The 16,103-nt window shown below is 43.2% G+C and overlaps 1 protein-coding gene across 3 annotated transcripts in view; it reads right to left on the reverse strand.

Moving 5' to 3' along the window:
- chd7 (chromodomain helicase DNA binding protein 7) overlaps positions 1-16,103 on the reverse strand; it is an 80,422-nt gene that overhangs the window by 47,778 nt on the left and 16,541 nt on the right. For all 3 annotated transcript variants that reach the window (XM_088918633.1, XM_088918632.1, XM_088918631.1), the window contains exon 2: positions 11,568-13,586. In XM_088918633.1, coding sequence (XP_088774759.1) covers positions 11,568-13,394 — 1,827 coding nt within the window. In that variant the 5' untranslated portion in view covers positions 13,395-13,586. The remainder of the gene's footprint in view (positions 1-11,567; positions 13,587-16,103) is intronic.

Raw genomic sequence — 16,103 nt, forward strand, 5'->3', positions numbered from 1 at the left:
ATAGTGATCTCTGAAAACAGTCAATGCCAGGTATTCAACAAGCTTCCTAAACCAATCAACATGCAATTCAGATTGCAATAATATCACTTTTATAAGCACCAGTATGGTTTCCTTTGCTAGCACTGACAAAGGCAGGTGGGTGTGTTGAAGCATCTATGTCTAATTCTCTCCCAAGTGGGCACAGTAGTTGCTAGAGAGCCGAGTCTTAAAAACAACTGGCAATTCCAAATTGGGTGGGAAGATTTGACCTATAAAAAAAACTTTTCACTAGGTTTGCTTGCTTCAAAATGGAATACACTTAAGATTTTAGAGTACAATCTATTGCAAGACAAGACTGGGTGAACCCTGGCCAAATCTGGCAGTTTTTGATTCTTAGAAGGTACGCCAGCATAATAACTGAACATCCACCAGCATTTTAGAAGAAATGTTTCTGCAAATGGAAGACTGACGTACAGTTCACATTTAATTTTTAGCTTTGAAAATGGACACAGCCACACCATTGAAATAACTAGCACAGAATTGTGCTTTCATTAAGAAAACAATGCGCAGTTGGTACAATTTTTCAATTATGTCTTTGCACAATCAAGCATCACATAACCACTGCTATTGCCATAGCACATGTGCTCTATGGCCAGCTGGCTGCAACTTCAGTAGCAGATGAACCAATGACTAAACAATAATAACAAATAAAAGCCATATACATATACTATGACGTCAGTGCCATTCCAATACCGGAATATTTTCATAGGCATCATGTTTCACTGGATTAAATGTGCTTAGACAGGTGCCCTTTATAAATATTTTACTGAAGGATAAGTCTTATGGTAACATCTTTAAGACAAACAAAATGAAAGGAAGTAAATTCTACAAAATGAAGTAAAGAGATCCGATCTTCTCTTACTATTACATTCTTTCATCTCATTGGTGGTGTGCTTTAAATGTAACCTTTCAAAAACCACATCACTGTGGTGCAAAATACATATTTCCTGTAAACAGCTATTTAGACAATTGGGTGCACCTTGAACCAAGACAATGACATGCTCCTGAAAAGTGTGAAAGAAAAAAAAACTGCTACTCATTAAAATGGCAACCAGGGTGCAAAGATCTTGGGCAAATGCTGTAGCCTGAACTCCACAAGATCTTGCACTTTATACAGCTATAATCAACGACAACATGCGTCTTAGATACACTGAAACGCTAATTTGACAGTAGTGCTCCAGCATTCGTTGATCTTGTTAACTTAATTTCTCTGCCAGAAAAGGTAACCAGTAAGATGTTCATTCTATAATCCCCTAAACATTCTCATCACTTAGTCTTTGGCCCCCACAACATTTTCATAGTCTCTGGAAAGTACCCACTCAATCCTGATTTTGCACTATGAAATAAATCTGAATTACAATGCACAGCTGGCAAACTTTTAACTATTTTAATAAGGTTCATTAATATAATGCTTTCAAAGGCATACTAAAAAAAAATCAGAAAACCCTACACATCTACTTCTACCACAATCAAGGTGACCTGGAGAAGTGTACCAAATGACCCAACAGAGATAGCTGTGTTAAATAGAGCCTAACTAGCGATATTTCTGGGAATCCTGTGGTGTAAGACAAGTGTTCCGATACTCATTATTCAGGTAAAAACTAGTCCTTTTTCAACTTGATATTCATCACTTCTAACTACTCTGAGCAACACCTGAAGCACTACTAATCATGTATCAACTTCCTCACGTTGAGATAGAATCACACTTGCCTGCTGTTATAAAACAGCCCAGATAATGTGGCCAACCATTGCCATACATACTCCACACATGGTGACCATTAATGTACACACACACACGGGCTGTATAGTACATTAATGGTCACTTCATTAATGTACTATACAGCCCAGGAACTCATCTGGCTCCTGTACAGCAGCTAAAAAGTAAAATCAGAATGTGTAGACTCAAATGTGTGAGGAAAGATGATTTATGCTGGTGATTTGACAGGCGGCAGCATTTGAAAGATCTAGAGAGATCAAAGAAATGCAGGAATCTTAAAATAATAAGATAAAAATATTAATATAAAACTAACATCTACTTTCAGCACAAGCAATGTGATCGAGTTTAACATACAAGCAGAATCAACAATTAAGAGTACTTGACTAAATAAGGCCTTTAGGAACCTTACAGTTTTCCATGTCATCTGAAGACAACTCAGCAATTGCAACATCTGCAGGGTTCCTACAGCGTGCAGAAAAGCAATGTTAAAATGGGTCTGTTAAGCACTTCATGCAGCCAATCATCGAAAACTAGTAAGACTTAAAAAATTACTACTCAAAGAAGCAATCGAGTGTACTACCAATTTCAATGATTTGGAACCTGAACTTGTCTAATTTTAACTGAACTACATTGTGAAAAATCGGAACTTAAAACTTTAAAAAACTTTAACATCTCTTAAAACGTCCTACAGGGATCCAAAATTCTGATAAACGTTTACCAATAACTTTTTAGTTAAGAGGTACCTTTGTCTTAACTGAATGCCTCCAGACATTTACAATTTTCAGCTTAAAACTAAATCCAACAAACCATGGAGTTTTAGATTTTAAAGCTCATCTTCACATTTAAACTGCAGGTATCTAAAATACATTTTGCTAAAATATAGATGCCTGCTCAGCCTGGCTCTCGCATTTACAAGCAGCTCAAGTGGTTAAGGTGTAAGGGAACATTAAAGAGCAGTCTCGCAAGGAGCTGGGGTTTGACCTCACATCCTTTTCGAGCAGAAGCACATTTCTCACAGGCCCTGGTAAACAGGACAGCACTTGTAACAGACAGGGCAGAGCTCTGCAACACTACAAGAACAAAAGTTCAACAGGATGCAATTCTTATAAATTTTAACATGGCGGTACCCATTGTTAGGTCTCAGGTTAGAATGGGCATATTTTCTAAAATGATTTCAATGGTTACATAGTTATGACGAGGCATTCAGTCTTGGGCAGGTTCATATCAGAATCCAGTTAATCTGCTTATTATGGACACTACAATAGGCTTGATACAGCAGCAAAAGCCTCATAAAATAAATGGTAAGAGGAGAAAAATGCCCCAGAGTGGCCAAGCGCACACAGTGAGCAGACTGCAAATACTTGGCTGCCATGTGGCTGAGTGCTGATCACAAGCAGGGACTGTCAGGCAATGGCCACAGGGGATTCAGGCACAGACTGCAGCTCTGCACACACTAGCTGGGAGGCAAAGCATCAACCTCCAAGAAGGAGAAACATGATCTCCATATACAACGTGCTTTAAAAAAAACCCAGAAGGTGAGAACTACGCTTTCAAAAGACAGAATTCTTAGACCAGCTATGGAAACAGGACATTCCCAAGGAAATCCTGTATGATTGGGACTCATTAGAAGCCATGAGACCAGTTCCAGTTCCTTACCAAAACCACTTGTGATGAAAACTAGTCCGTGACATCTTAAAGTTAACTTTGCTAAGAAGGGTGTTAAAAGGGACTGTGAAATGTCCTTGCGGTGAGATTTTCCTCAAATCATTGCAGCACAGCTCCACGCCTGCAATGCACGAGCAGCAGAGCTGTGTACTGTAGCAGTGGTCCTGCGGTACACAACACACTCCTAATGAAAATGCAAAAGAGCAGTGGAAATGGGTGTGTGCACGATTACTGAATGTCAATCCTGCAAGGAGGCAAAACTACAAAAACCTAAAAACATTTAGACATCCAGCTATAGCACTGGGATTCTATAACAAACCTATAAGTACCTACATTTAAAAAAATTGATATACATTTTTTAAGCTGACTGTACATAAATTAATCAGCCACAGAATACCACCTAGGTATCCATGCAAATTTAAATACTGGCATCCCTTCCATTTGAACTCAATTCATTCTTGTGAGGATGAATCAATATTCAGCCAACTTTGGAAAAAAGTTGATAAAACATTACACTAAATTATGTTTAGATCAATTGTCTGTAAGAGGTTGTATTTATATTTCTTTATTGAAAATTGGATTTCAAAGGGTTGCGCTGATGCAGATTCCCTCGGATGTTAAAATCATATGCTATAAATGGAGGAGGCTCCAAATGAGCCTGTCCTTTTCAAGACAGTGAAGGTTTCTGATCAAACATTTAAAGTACATCACTAGTCAGCTTCATATGTGCCTGCTGTTATGTAGTGGAGGCAGTTAAAACGTAAAAAAACTCTTCAGAATATATTTACAATTAAGTCAGTCTTACATCTCATTAGGCACAATGGCCAAAGAAAGTCTTTATTGTAGAAAATGGGAGACCCATAGCAGAATTCCAACAAAACTCACTAACCTAATGTTAAGGGGACCAACCGGAAGATCAGAAGTGCCTATCAAGTCATAACAGCTATCAGATCACTGTATAACACATGAAAAACACAAAACATCTGGTGTTCCTCAATGCAAGGTTCATTCCTGAATGAAGATTTCAACAAAATAGGCAGCCATAGGAACACATACTTGGGGGGGGGGGGTAGCCTCTGTTGGCATACAGGCATGTGCATGAACTCAGTCGTCATGAAGCAGAGCTTGAATTTATCTCAGCAGAACGGAGGTCAGAAATTTCCACAGAGGAAGGTCAAGGGCTCTACATCATTCATGACCACAAGATGAGTTTGCTTGACCGTCCAGTCCCATGAGGTCAAGCAGTCACAGGGGATTGTTCACATGGTTTTGCAAGTTTTTGCACCTAGCAGCATAGAAAATGCGAACTCAAAATCCTTCTGTGTGAACATGCAGCACCACCTATGAAATGATGTGTATGCACTTTTGGACTCCTGGGACAGGGAACATCTTTGGCATAAAACTTCAAAACCAGATATCCTAAGTGTTTTAATCCATTTTAAACATTTGCATTTTGCAAAGTCATTTAAGGGATATTGAATTAAAAAGGAAATCTAGAAACACCAATATTCCAACATTTTGTGACAAAGAACAAGAGTTACCTTTACTTGTAGTCTGGTAAACGGTTCATTGGTTTACAGCATTAAATTCATCATTAGGATACTCATTCACATGTGACAGCAGTTGCTAATATAATGAAATGTGAGGCATTAGACAAGTCTGAAGAGAAATTGAGTGGGAAAAAGGGACTAGCATAGGCACCAGAGGCAAAAGTTTTGATACAGGCAAAATTGAAGTGTTCAAAATGTAAAAAAGGAAATATTGGGCATTTTAAAGCACTTGTGGAGGCATTGTGGGAGGGAAGGCAGAAGGATGCTCAAGTTCCTGTGTACTGGACCACATCAGGACTGTTTTGCTACCAACACATCTTAATGGTTAATGAGTCATAAAGCAGTCTGAAAGTGTCACAGCGACGGAAAAGATAGAGTAGACTGATTTGATAGTAGTAACACTGATTTATCACATTCAACACTTTTCTCCAAAACTAACATTCAAAGCTTTGGAACTATATAATATAACATTTTACATAATATCTCAATGTAAAATAAGTGATGGGCAGTCCAGGCAGCAAAGACATGTGACCACATAAGTGAAACTACAAGTAACAGCCCTGGAAAGGGTTGAGAGCAGCACTACAATTTCCCCTGCTCTAAAACGAATGGCAAACACAGGTCAAGAGAACTTTGCTGTAGTCCTAAACAAGAGTGACAGAAATCAGGAGGGTGACAAATATACTCTCAACACTAAAAAGCCTGTAAGTTAAAAAGAAGAAAAGTGTTCAACCTCTTACCTTCTACCAGGCCTAGTGGGACACAAATTAAAATTTTGGTAAGATTCTCTAACTTCTCTCTTCTTAGAATGTGATCTAATTAAACACAGAACACTGCAAATGTTGTGAAACCCTGCTGGTAAAGCACAATGAAAAAAATCTTTCTGCTGCTAGGCCATCTTCAGGAACTGGAGATGACCTAAGAAAGGTGTTGTCAGTAGCTGTGTGAAATAAAGCCTAGGTATCAATGCAGATGTAAATATTGGCCATTTGAACTGTTAATCCTGCTATGGACTCCTGCTTGTGAGGATGAAGCAGTATTCAGAAAAATTCAAAAAGGTAATTAAACAGTGTCAATATATACTTGTCTGCAACACATTCAACTACTACACTTAAGCAGCATTAATACCTTTTAATCCAAAATAAGTGGATTTCAAAAGGTTACTCTGGTGTGGACTGTTTTTGCATAGCACAAAATAAGTATACGTCGAAAACAGGAAGACTGATTTTTAATCTCAACTAGGTTAAACTGCTAGATTCGAGTGACGAACAATTTCTTCTGTTGGTTCCTTCCGGATACTGGGAGATTTGTAATGTAGTCTTATGAAACAGTTTGGTTTGTGAGACTCTCCTCCAGAGCTCTTCCCCTGTGCATAAACACATTCTAGTACACTTTGCATAATGATCAACAAATAAGGTCTGCTACACCTCGCTGTTCCTTCTAACCAACAACGAATCAACTAGAATGAAAATTTCAGCTAGAAAGTAATCTAACCCAATGCCACTATACATTGGAGAAATAAATGCACAAATGTGAACACCATCGACAGATTGCAAGATTTGTCTAAATGCTGTAAACTGCTGTCTATTGCTGAAAGACTGGGTATATTCTAATTACAATTAAAACATTAAATACCTCTGCTCTTCCCTCACGATAACAGTGTAAAGGGATAGTGTGTGATATTTATTGAATATGCAATATTACAAAATCCTAATATATAAAACAATTTGTATTTTAATATAGAAATATCCACTTTTCTTGTTGGTCACCATCAATGTTAGTGGTGTCAATGGTACCTTAGAAGTTTAAATTACACTTTTTGTTTGAAAAAATCATCTTAAAGGCTTACATACACAGACACTTCATAAATCTCTTAACATTTTTAAACCAAACAACGGCAGAGTAAAAAAAAATCACAGGAAGCTTGTGCGCTGCTAATAAACGACTTTTAGCAGTAACAACAATTATAAATAGAATTGTGAAATGCATATAAAATGTTTAGTCTCCGATTTATAAACTTTATAAAGACTGAAAGTACAAAACGCAGATACAATTAAGTTTAGATTATGTAAATTCAGTACATGCTCTTCATGGATCTGCAAGCACATGCAAAACTTTCCCAGTAGTTGGACTAGTAGTGTCATGGAGGCCTTTCATTGTGTAAATGCTTTTAGTTTTTAGCATTTTTAAAATGCTTTTTTTCCTAATTTTATTTTTTACCCGTGTTTAGTATTTTACAGGAGGTAAAACCTTCCTGCTCAATTTTGCTGGTAGCTATTTTTTTAATAGAAAAAATAAGTTGTATAAAATCAGATCAACAGCATTATTTTCAGCTTACTCAAGAACACTCACTATACAAATAAGAGGCTCCCATTTGTTCATTCTAGCCCGTCCAGTGCTAGATCAGCAGATAACTGATTCAAGGATCTCATCCAGCACTTTTTTGAAAGACAGGGTTTTGTCTACAAAAATTACTATTCTGCTAATTAAATTAGAAACTAGATAATTGGTATAAATTAGGAATAACAATGGTCCTTGTACAGATCCCTGTGGAACTCCAATAATTACCTCACCCATTTCAACATTCTCCCCTTATCTGTGCTCTATTAAGGCACTTGCCAAAATGTTTGTCGCCTGCAATTTGAGAAAGAATCTGAGTAATTTTAACACAGCCCTCCAGAAAATCTAAATAACACCATCTTATGTTGTGTATTCATAAAACAACTTAGCTAAGAAAGATTAACCTTCTCTAAATACAGGACTATGCCCTAGGAGAGTGTATCTCAATGTTTGCCATCCCAAGACACACTTACATAAATCTAAAGATACTGTGGCACACTGCTCCGCTCCACACACCCACATCAGCGGCCAAAGCACATATTACTACGACAACTTTTCGACATTTAATCAGCGTTTGCCTCTAAGTATACCATTAACTATACTTATCCATTGATGACAGGGTAACAGAGCTCTTGCTCAGACGTTGTTTTTTTGTCCTTCAATCTTGAACTCCCATGACGTGCAATTTCCAAACTTCTGTCTTGTGTGTTGTACACACATGTGCAACAAGACACTTTGGGTATTCCACCAAAATAATACATAAACCATCAGGCCATTTTATTTTTTCTCAAGTTTGCAAAATGCCATGATGTACAAAATGTTTGAAAGTGCACCATCTGAGAAAAAGAGCCCTAAGATCTTCTTCCACCACATCGCTATATACCAGAGATAGAACCAAAACACCATTTCTGACACTCTATTGAAAGGTATTTGCATATTTCTACCCACAGTAATTCAAAAATAGGTTTACTACGAGTCATTTTTAAAATGGGTAAGCATAAAGGAGAATGATCTAAATGCGTTCACTGTTTCTGACAAACATTTTACTTTTTTGGGGATCAGCCTTGAAATGTTTCATGGCCTTCCTAACACTGCAGTGTCATCAACAGCAGATCGGAAGCAGAGCCTTTGACTTCGCACTGTTGCTGTACTTGTTCAGACATGAAGGAGAAAAAAAAGCTGCAATCACCAAACATCCTTTAAGCTTGCTACAATTTCTGCAAAATTCAATTTCCATATTCATACATGCCACATCCACGTGCAAAAAAAGGCACCCAACGTAACACTTTCAAACAACCCGTCAGCGGCGCAGAAGATGCGGGGGAGGCCTAGTGACAAATTCCCCTTTGATGTCACCATAAACCCTTGCTTGGATTCTTCCCTTGAAGTACGAGGTTGCGCAGGGCAGCAAAGCTGTTACTCCACCACTTTGCGCCCTTTGAAACGCCTACTTAAAATCCAGTCTCAGGGTTAGTCAGGTGACAGCCAGGACCTCCGGACGAGCGTGCTTGCCATCAGCGCCTGGCATTTTATGCAAACAGTGAAGAACAGGCAACAGCCAACAGCTAGGAGGAAGACAATGAGTAGAACAACTCCCCCCCCACCTCCACCACCCCCAAGCCCCCCTCAAATCAACACCTGAGGTGAAGGGATCACTGGGACAATGTCCCTCCCCAGTGCCACTTGTACCACCTCAAATCCATCTTTTCAAACAAAGCCACTTGTTGGCCAAAGGGCAGAAAGGCTCAAGTGCCTATCTCATAATCTCCTCTTTACAAGAAACCATACAGTCCTTTTGTTTTGCAGAGGGGGAAGAAAAGGAGAGGGGGGAGGGAGGGGACGCTGGGTCTGAATCAGTCCCCTGAGGTTATAACAGTCCAGAGACAAAATACAATATCGCGCACTAATAAGGCCAAAAGCGTACACTCCATTCAAGTGTTCCCTGCAGCTGAAGTAATAGGGGCCTCGTTTTTATTGTACGTTAAAAGCAAAATCTGTAAAGCATGTTAGTCTACAGAGAAGCTTTATTCCCAAAACTTCCTCTAATGTTGTAGCCCCTAGTTCCCCGAGGGACCCGCAGGGGTCAACAAGCAATGTCCAGAGGAAAAAAATAATAAAGAAGGCACAGATTAAAAACAAAGTGAAAACCTTAATTTCCCACACCAGCTCCTGTGTTCCTTGCAATATATAGCACAACGTAAAACTATTTCATCGTGCTCAAATCAGCGGCTATCGCAGTCCACTCCCACAAGCTGTTTTACTGTGACAGCACTAGCAGGGCGGCATGATCCTGCTAATAAGATGGAAAAGTAGTGCCGTCTCCTGCTCCAGTTTAATTTGCTGAAGTGCAGCCCAGGCTGTCGCCTGACCTAGCATATGGAAATGGAGAATTAGCGGGTGGCTGAGCTGGGATTCTCAGGCAGGCTCTCACGCTCCTGCTCCTTCTCCAGACCACAACAGTTGTCTGCATCTCGGCCGCACGCAGGGACAGACTGCGGTCAGGCTGGTGCACTCTCAGCTCTCACACGAAACACCAGCCTAAACCCCCATAAGCACAGGTGCGTAGCACCCCTTTCACAAAAGGAACAGAAAGGCTGCCCCTATGCCTGCAGTAAACGCAATTCATGTTTTTGCTCAACACAGAAGAAAAGAAATGGGGGCTAGTATGCAATTAATATTTTTTGTGTTTAACTACCGTAGGTTTTAATTCATTGGCAGAGATTCTGCTCGCATGGAAACGGCAAGGTTTTTTGAAAACTTCTACCCTGGTTCTTGTGAATTCTGGAAAGAACTAAAAAGGAGATCTTCAGATTTGAGTCATTAGAAAGGCCCCTGTAGTTTAGGAGGCCCCTTATTTACTTTCACATTCTAGTGAATGTTTTCTCAACAGGAAGATACCCACTGGAAAAACAGATTTCAAAGGCAGAACATTCTTTACGGAAACTTAACTTAAACTTAATACAAACATCCAAATTACAAGAAAGCATTTTCTGAACAATTACCGAAGCTCTGCAGGAAGTTGATGCTTACATGTAACTCAATCTGCATATTTGTCTTCGATTTGCAATTACAACAATTTCAGAGAGAAGCACACAAAGCACTTGGAAACCTTGGGCTGATTAATTCATTTTAAAACGCTACCTACACTTTTACACATTCATATTTGTAGCATTAACAACTTCTGAATTACATGTCAGCCAAACATTTTAATAACTATCACAGTGCCAGACACAGCTGCTTCAGATGTGACAATTATATCATTGAACAGACATGCTTTGCATCTGATGTGCAGCCCACACAGGAAAAAAAAGATTAAAAAATGGTCAAAAGTTGTCGGCAGACGTTTTCTGAACGAGACAAATCACAGGGTGGTCTGTCAAGGCTGTGCCTGATAAAGCGTCAAAGAGAGGAGTGTGTATAAACAGAATGCAGGGCACACAGCTTGCCTGAATACACACCATCTAGTCACACGCACTGTGTTTACCAAATACTAATTACATCCAAAATGCCAACCAAACAGCCTAGTCATTAGGACAGACACCATTAAATCGGGTCTATACTACTGTGCGTGCAATATGAGCAGACAGAAAACTGAAGGTGCCAAAATTAAATATATAGTTTCTAAAATAAAGTGCTGCATGTGCATCCTGTGATGGAAAGGGCTATTGTGTGTGAATGGAACGGGTCACCAAAGAAAGAAGCTTTGAGTGCAAAACAAGCTAATGGCATCGGAGGCACGTGACACGCTTGGCTATTGAGAGCTTCTGTTCCTAATTCCCCCACCCCCTCCCATAAGCCCTTCCCAACAGGGACACATCCTGCTGTACACCATTAACTTGCACATGAGTCCTCTGAGACAGGCTAGCCAAACATTCAGAGGAGGACGGGGGAGGAGGGGAGCAGGGAGAGGGAGGAGGAGGGAGAGACAGGCACAGAGAGACAGAGATGCTTACAGACATTCAACCTTAAGGTGGGGGGAGGGAGGTCAGGATTTTGGTTTGGTGGCGCCCACTTCTGGGGGAATGCCAGACCAGGGTGTAAAGAGCACGCCGACAGCTGTAAAAATCCAATTCAGCAAGCGGACCCAGTTAGCCCACGAGTGGAAACGCTCATGGCTAAAAGACCAACACGTGCACCCCGCACACCAGCAACCGAAATAAAGCACAGTCATATGTCAGATGTCGCGCCCAATAATCCCCACCTCTTCCCCCTGGAAGGGAATTGCCCTCTGTATATACCCTCCTCTCACTACTCACCTGTTGAACAGGCACTTTCTGGGGAGTGGGTGGCGACTGGTGCTGCTGTGCCCACGGCTGGTGGTGAGGGTGAGGCGGGGAGCTCTGACGATGCACAGACAGAAGCGCTTGCGGCTGCTGCTGCTGCTGTGGGGGCTGCTGCTGCATGGGGGAGCAGGCCTGCAGCTGCTGCTTCTGAAAAGGCAGCGGGGGTGGCAGCTGCGGGCCGGGGTGCGGGGGCTGCTGGGGAGGTCCAGACAGCAGTCGCTGGTCCTGCAACACCTGTGGCTCCGCGTGACCACCCCCCAGGCCCCCCGGGGGACGTAGTGATCCGGCCAAGTCCCTCTGGCTGGGGGACAGGCCCATGTAGGGCTGGGGGGGTGGCGGCTGCTGCTGCTGCTGCTGCTGCTGCTGCGTCAAGCCTCTGGGACCCATGTTCCTCTGAGACAAACCCATCGCTCCAGCAGGCTGGTGAGGCATGCTTGGGTAACCCCCTACCTCCATGCCCATGCCCGCGCTGCTCGGCCGGACCTGCTGTGGGGGAGGCGTGCCCGCTGGGTTGCTCATGGCCTTCATCGGGGACATGGGAGGGGGAGACCCGTAGGATCCCTGAGGCGCCGGCTGCTGCGGCGGCGGCTGCTGCTGCTGCTGCTGCTGCTGCTGAGAGGGATGCATAGGCTGGGAGTTGATTTGGTTGACGTGAATGGGCTGCTGGTGCATGAGGCCCTGGGGCCCGCCCGGTGGGTAGCCCACACCGGCGCTGGGATAACGTGGCACCACTGGCCCCTGGTTCATAGGGGCACTGCTGCTGGTAAGGCTCATGTTGGGACTCATCCCTGTATTATTTACTAATCCCTGATTGAGGTTGCTATACGGAGAGTATGGGGGATACTGCCCTGAGTTGTTCACAGTAGGAGAAGGAACTGGCTGGCTGCGCGAGTTGAAGCCCAGGTTCTGCTGCGGTCTTCCCCCCGCTACGGCCTGTTGCTGCTGCTGCTGAGAGGGGCTGGGCGAGAAGCGGGGACTGTGGGCCACGGACTCGGGGAGAATCGCCCCGGGCGGGGGGCGATGGTGAAACTGCTGGGGCTGCTGCGGTTGCACCGAGTGGCGCATAGGAGGGCCCACGAGATTTGGATTCTGCTGCGGGGCCATGTGTCCCAGGAAATGGTTGGCTGGTGGTCCTCGGCTGCCTTCCTGCGGCGGGCCTTGGGTGAACTGGTTCATCCTGGGAGGGGTGGGCGTCTGGCTGTGCTGCTGCATTGTGTAATCACCCCGGGCCATGTAGGGACCCATCTGCTGAACGTGGCCTTGCGGGCCAGAGGGCCCAGACTGCTGGGGCGGAGCCTGCTGCTGCTGCTGCTGCTGGAAGGGGGCTCGAACCTGTTCTGGGACTTGCACAGCTCTGGGCCCCCACATAGAGCCACTGTCTACAAAAGGCTGGCCATGCCTTTCTCCCTGCATGCCTGGATACACTCCTATCTGCCCTCCGCCTCCATGGCTGACTGGCGGAGGAGGGTTGTGGTACTGCGAGTGAGGGGAGGACATGCCATTTCCGGGTGCATTGCCCAGCATCCGGCCCCCCTGCTGCTCAATCAAGTGCATCTTCGGCTGCTCGTACTGGCCAAAATGGTCGAAGTGGCTGAGCTTGGGCTGGCCCTGGCCAGGCGCAGCCTGGGAGGTGTGGTGGAGCGATGAAGGCAGTGACCCGTAGCCCTGATCAATGGGCATCTGCTGCCCCAAGGGGTTGACCTGGCTCTCTGAGTAGCCACACTCACCCAGACCTTCTAGCCCTTCAGTGAACAGATTCCCATCGTCCCCGAACAAGCTCATCATCCCTGGATCCGCCATCCTTCCTTCCCTCTCGTCAGCTCGCGGCGGCTTCCCCCCGCCGAGCTTCTGCGCCAAGCGAGCGAATCTGTGCCTCCACTGAGGTGTATGTCCTCAAAGCCTTTAATCCTTTAACTAATCTCCTGCATGTCACTCCATATTTCCTTAATTCCTTTGGACAACGCAGTGTCAGGCAAAGTCGGGTTACAGGACCTAGGGTAAGAAAAACAAGGGGGGGGGAAAGCATGTTAGGATTAACTCAAGATGGAGCCAGGAATGCAAATTTAAGTCGAAAACTGAAGTTTTCGTACGAAAGAAACAAACAAGCTTTAAGAATGTATATTTGGTATCTTTAGCAGATAACTTCGCGCAACTGTTTTTTTCCATCTTTCCTCACCAACCCCCCCCTCCCTTTCCTTTGCTTTCAAACAATAGGTTACTCACAACACATGCAGGCACCAACCCCAAATTAATTCATTCTTTACAATCCCTGGCAATTCATTCTTGGATGGAAAAGAACAAAAGAACCCAAAGTGCGGCAGCAGCAGCAGCTGCCACACCAGGCAGGCAGATGTATGAATACAGGCAGGCAGCCCATCTGCTGAACTAAAGCCCTGAAAATGCTTTAGTTACCACCAGTGTGTCCTTAACCTCATCATCCCCTGAGCAGCGTAATCAGATGAGCAAGCAGCATTATCTCGGGCCGAGATGAAGTGAGCTAAGCCCGAGTGGACCCCACCACCGTGCGTCCAGCAGGAAACAGAGCTGCCCCTGTGCTCCCAACAGGGACTGAAGAATGTGTCCTTACTTCACTCACATTTCAACTTCTAGTACAACAAAGTGCAAGGAGAATTCCCCTTCCCTTCCCCCACCAACACTACACCCACCCCCACTTTCCTCTTTCTTTTAAGCCTCCTTACACAGCAGCTAAAATAAATTCAATCAAGAACTCTGCCGGCCTCTCTCTCAAGTTGTGGAATTGCTGCTTTTTTTAATGTCTAAGGCCCATTTCAAGAGGAAAAAATCAGCTTGAGCCACAGGATAATATGTTTCGGACATTTCACAGGTCTGCTCACCTCTGTGCATTTCAGCAAAAATTAGCTGTCTTTCATAATTTACACTTCATTTTCATAGATATTTTGAAAATTTAGAGAAGATGAGAGTACCAAAAAACAAAGGAACTATGTTGTTTTCCTGGATGTTTATAGAAAACTGATTTTTTTAAAAAAGTTCCACCACAACTACTGGTCACATGGCAACAGTAAAATATAACTTATCTGGTAACAAATCTGAAAGTGTCTAAAGTTTGATCATTTAAAAAAATTTAAAAGACACACACAAATGTAAGAAAGGTTACAAACGAAGGGAGGAAGTTCTGCCCATGTTGCTTGTTTGGCGAAAATTATATTTAGGACTCTGCACTATTCATTATATATGAGCAGAGCAGCCCCTGTACTCAACAGACTTTACCTGAGAATGTTTGCGTGTATGAATCTGGGATAAATTGTTAGAGAACCCGTGTCCTGAAGACAGATGCTACTTTAAAAGCAGGAGAATGTGTGGCAACAATCAGACTGATAATTTTAACAAACATCAAAGCAAAAAGGTTAATATGAAAACTGGGAAACCCAAACCTAATTTCTTTAGGAAAGTATTTAATGCAAACTAACCAAAAGGTCAATAAGTTTTACTGACTGGCAAGAAAAATCAGAAAACCTACAAATAAAATCCTTCCTCAGATCAAGTGAAAACACCCGTTACAAAACCCACTCCAACCGAGCCCTGAATACATCTGCTGAAGATATCCACGTCAGAGAGCAACTAAGAAAGGAAGCAATTTGGTCCTAATTGGCAACACTTTCAATTACAGGTGGACAACCTCAATGTGGCAGGGCCCCTGCGTTCAGCAGATCACAGGCGCTTAACAAGCCGGAAACAGGAGGTTTCTTACATTTCTGTTCTCTGCCATAAATCAGATCGGATTCACTGATTACAGATCTAATTTTAAATGATGGATAACGTTATATTCCACATGACTTAAAACATTCAACATCTGAGAAGAAAAGGGGGACAAGAGCTAGAGCATTCAACTTAGATTCCTTAAAACAGCTCCTGCATCTAAGTTTGCACCCAGCCGTTTGCCTAATTCCTGCTCAAAGTGACAGATGTGGCTCCATGCCCACTGCACTTGAAATCTATGCCAGAATTTCTTGGTGTCAATGAGAGGAAGTTCAGTCAGTGGGTTCATCCCTCACCCTGAGGCAGACTGATTAGTGAGTGACGTCGTTGCGGGCTCCTCGTGTGACTAAGTGCGAGCCTACTCCAGCTGGAGTCTCTGGAATACTGCTCTTCTGATACGTTACCAGCCACACAAAGCAAAACAGCAGGAAAACCATTTACTACTGCAGTGCCGTTGCTGTGGTGCCAGAGCCATTACTGGCCTCCACATGGCCCAACGGCTGATGTGAGAGCAGAGCACAGCAGCCCTCGCTGAAATGCTTACCCAATCGCACTGAAATAATTACATACTCCTCCTGTCTGCTCAGTTAAGCACTCCCCGCCGAAGCAGAACCACCAAAATCGCAGGTCTAAAATAGGAGAGTGCATGCTGCATTTCTTACCAAAGTTTTAAAGAGCAACATGTACCAATCGTGTTGTGCTCCTTGAATACAGCTTGTGAAAGAGGAGCAAATCAGCACGAAACTTTATAAAAACAAGAACTTTACAACA

The sequence above is a fragment of the Atractosteus spatula genome, chromosome 6, assembly GCF_055471065.1.
Source record: "Atractosteus spatula isolate fAtrSpa1 chromosome 6, fAtrSpa1.hap1, whole genome shotgun sequence".
Classification (NCBI taxonomy): Eukaryota; Metazoa; Chordata; class Actinopteri; order Semionotiformes; family Lepisosteidae; genus Atractosteus; species Atractosteus spatula.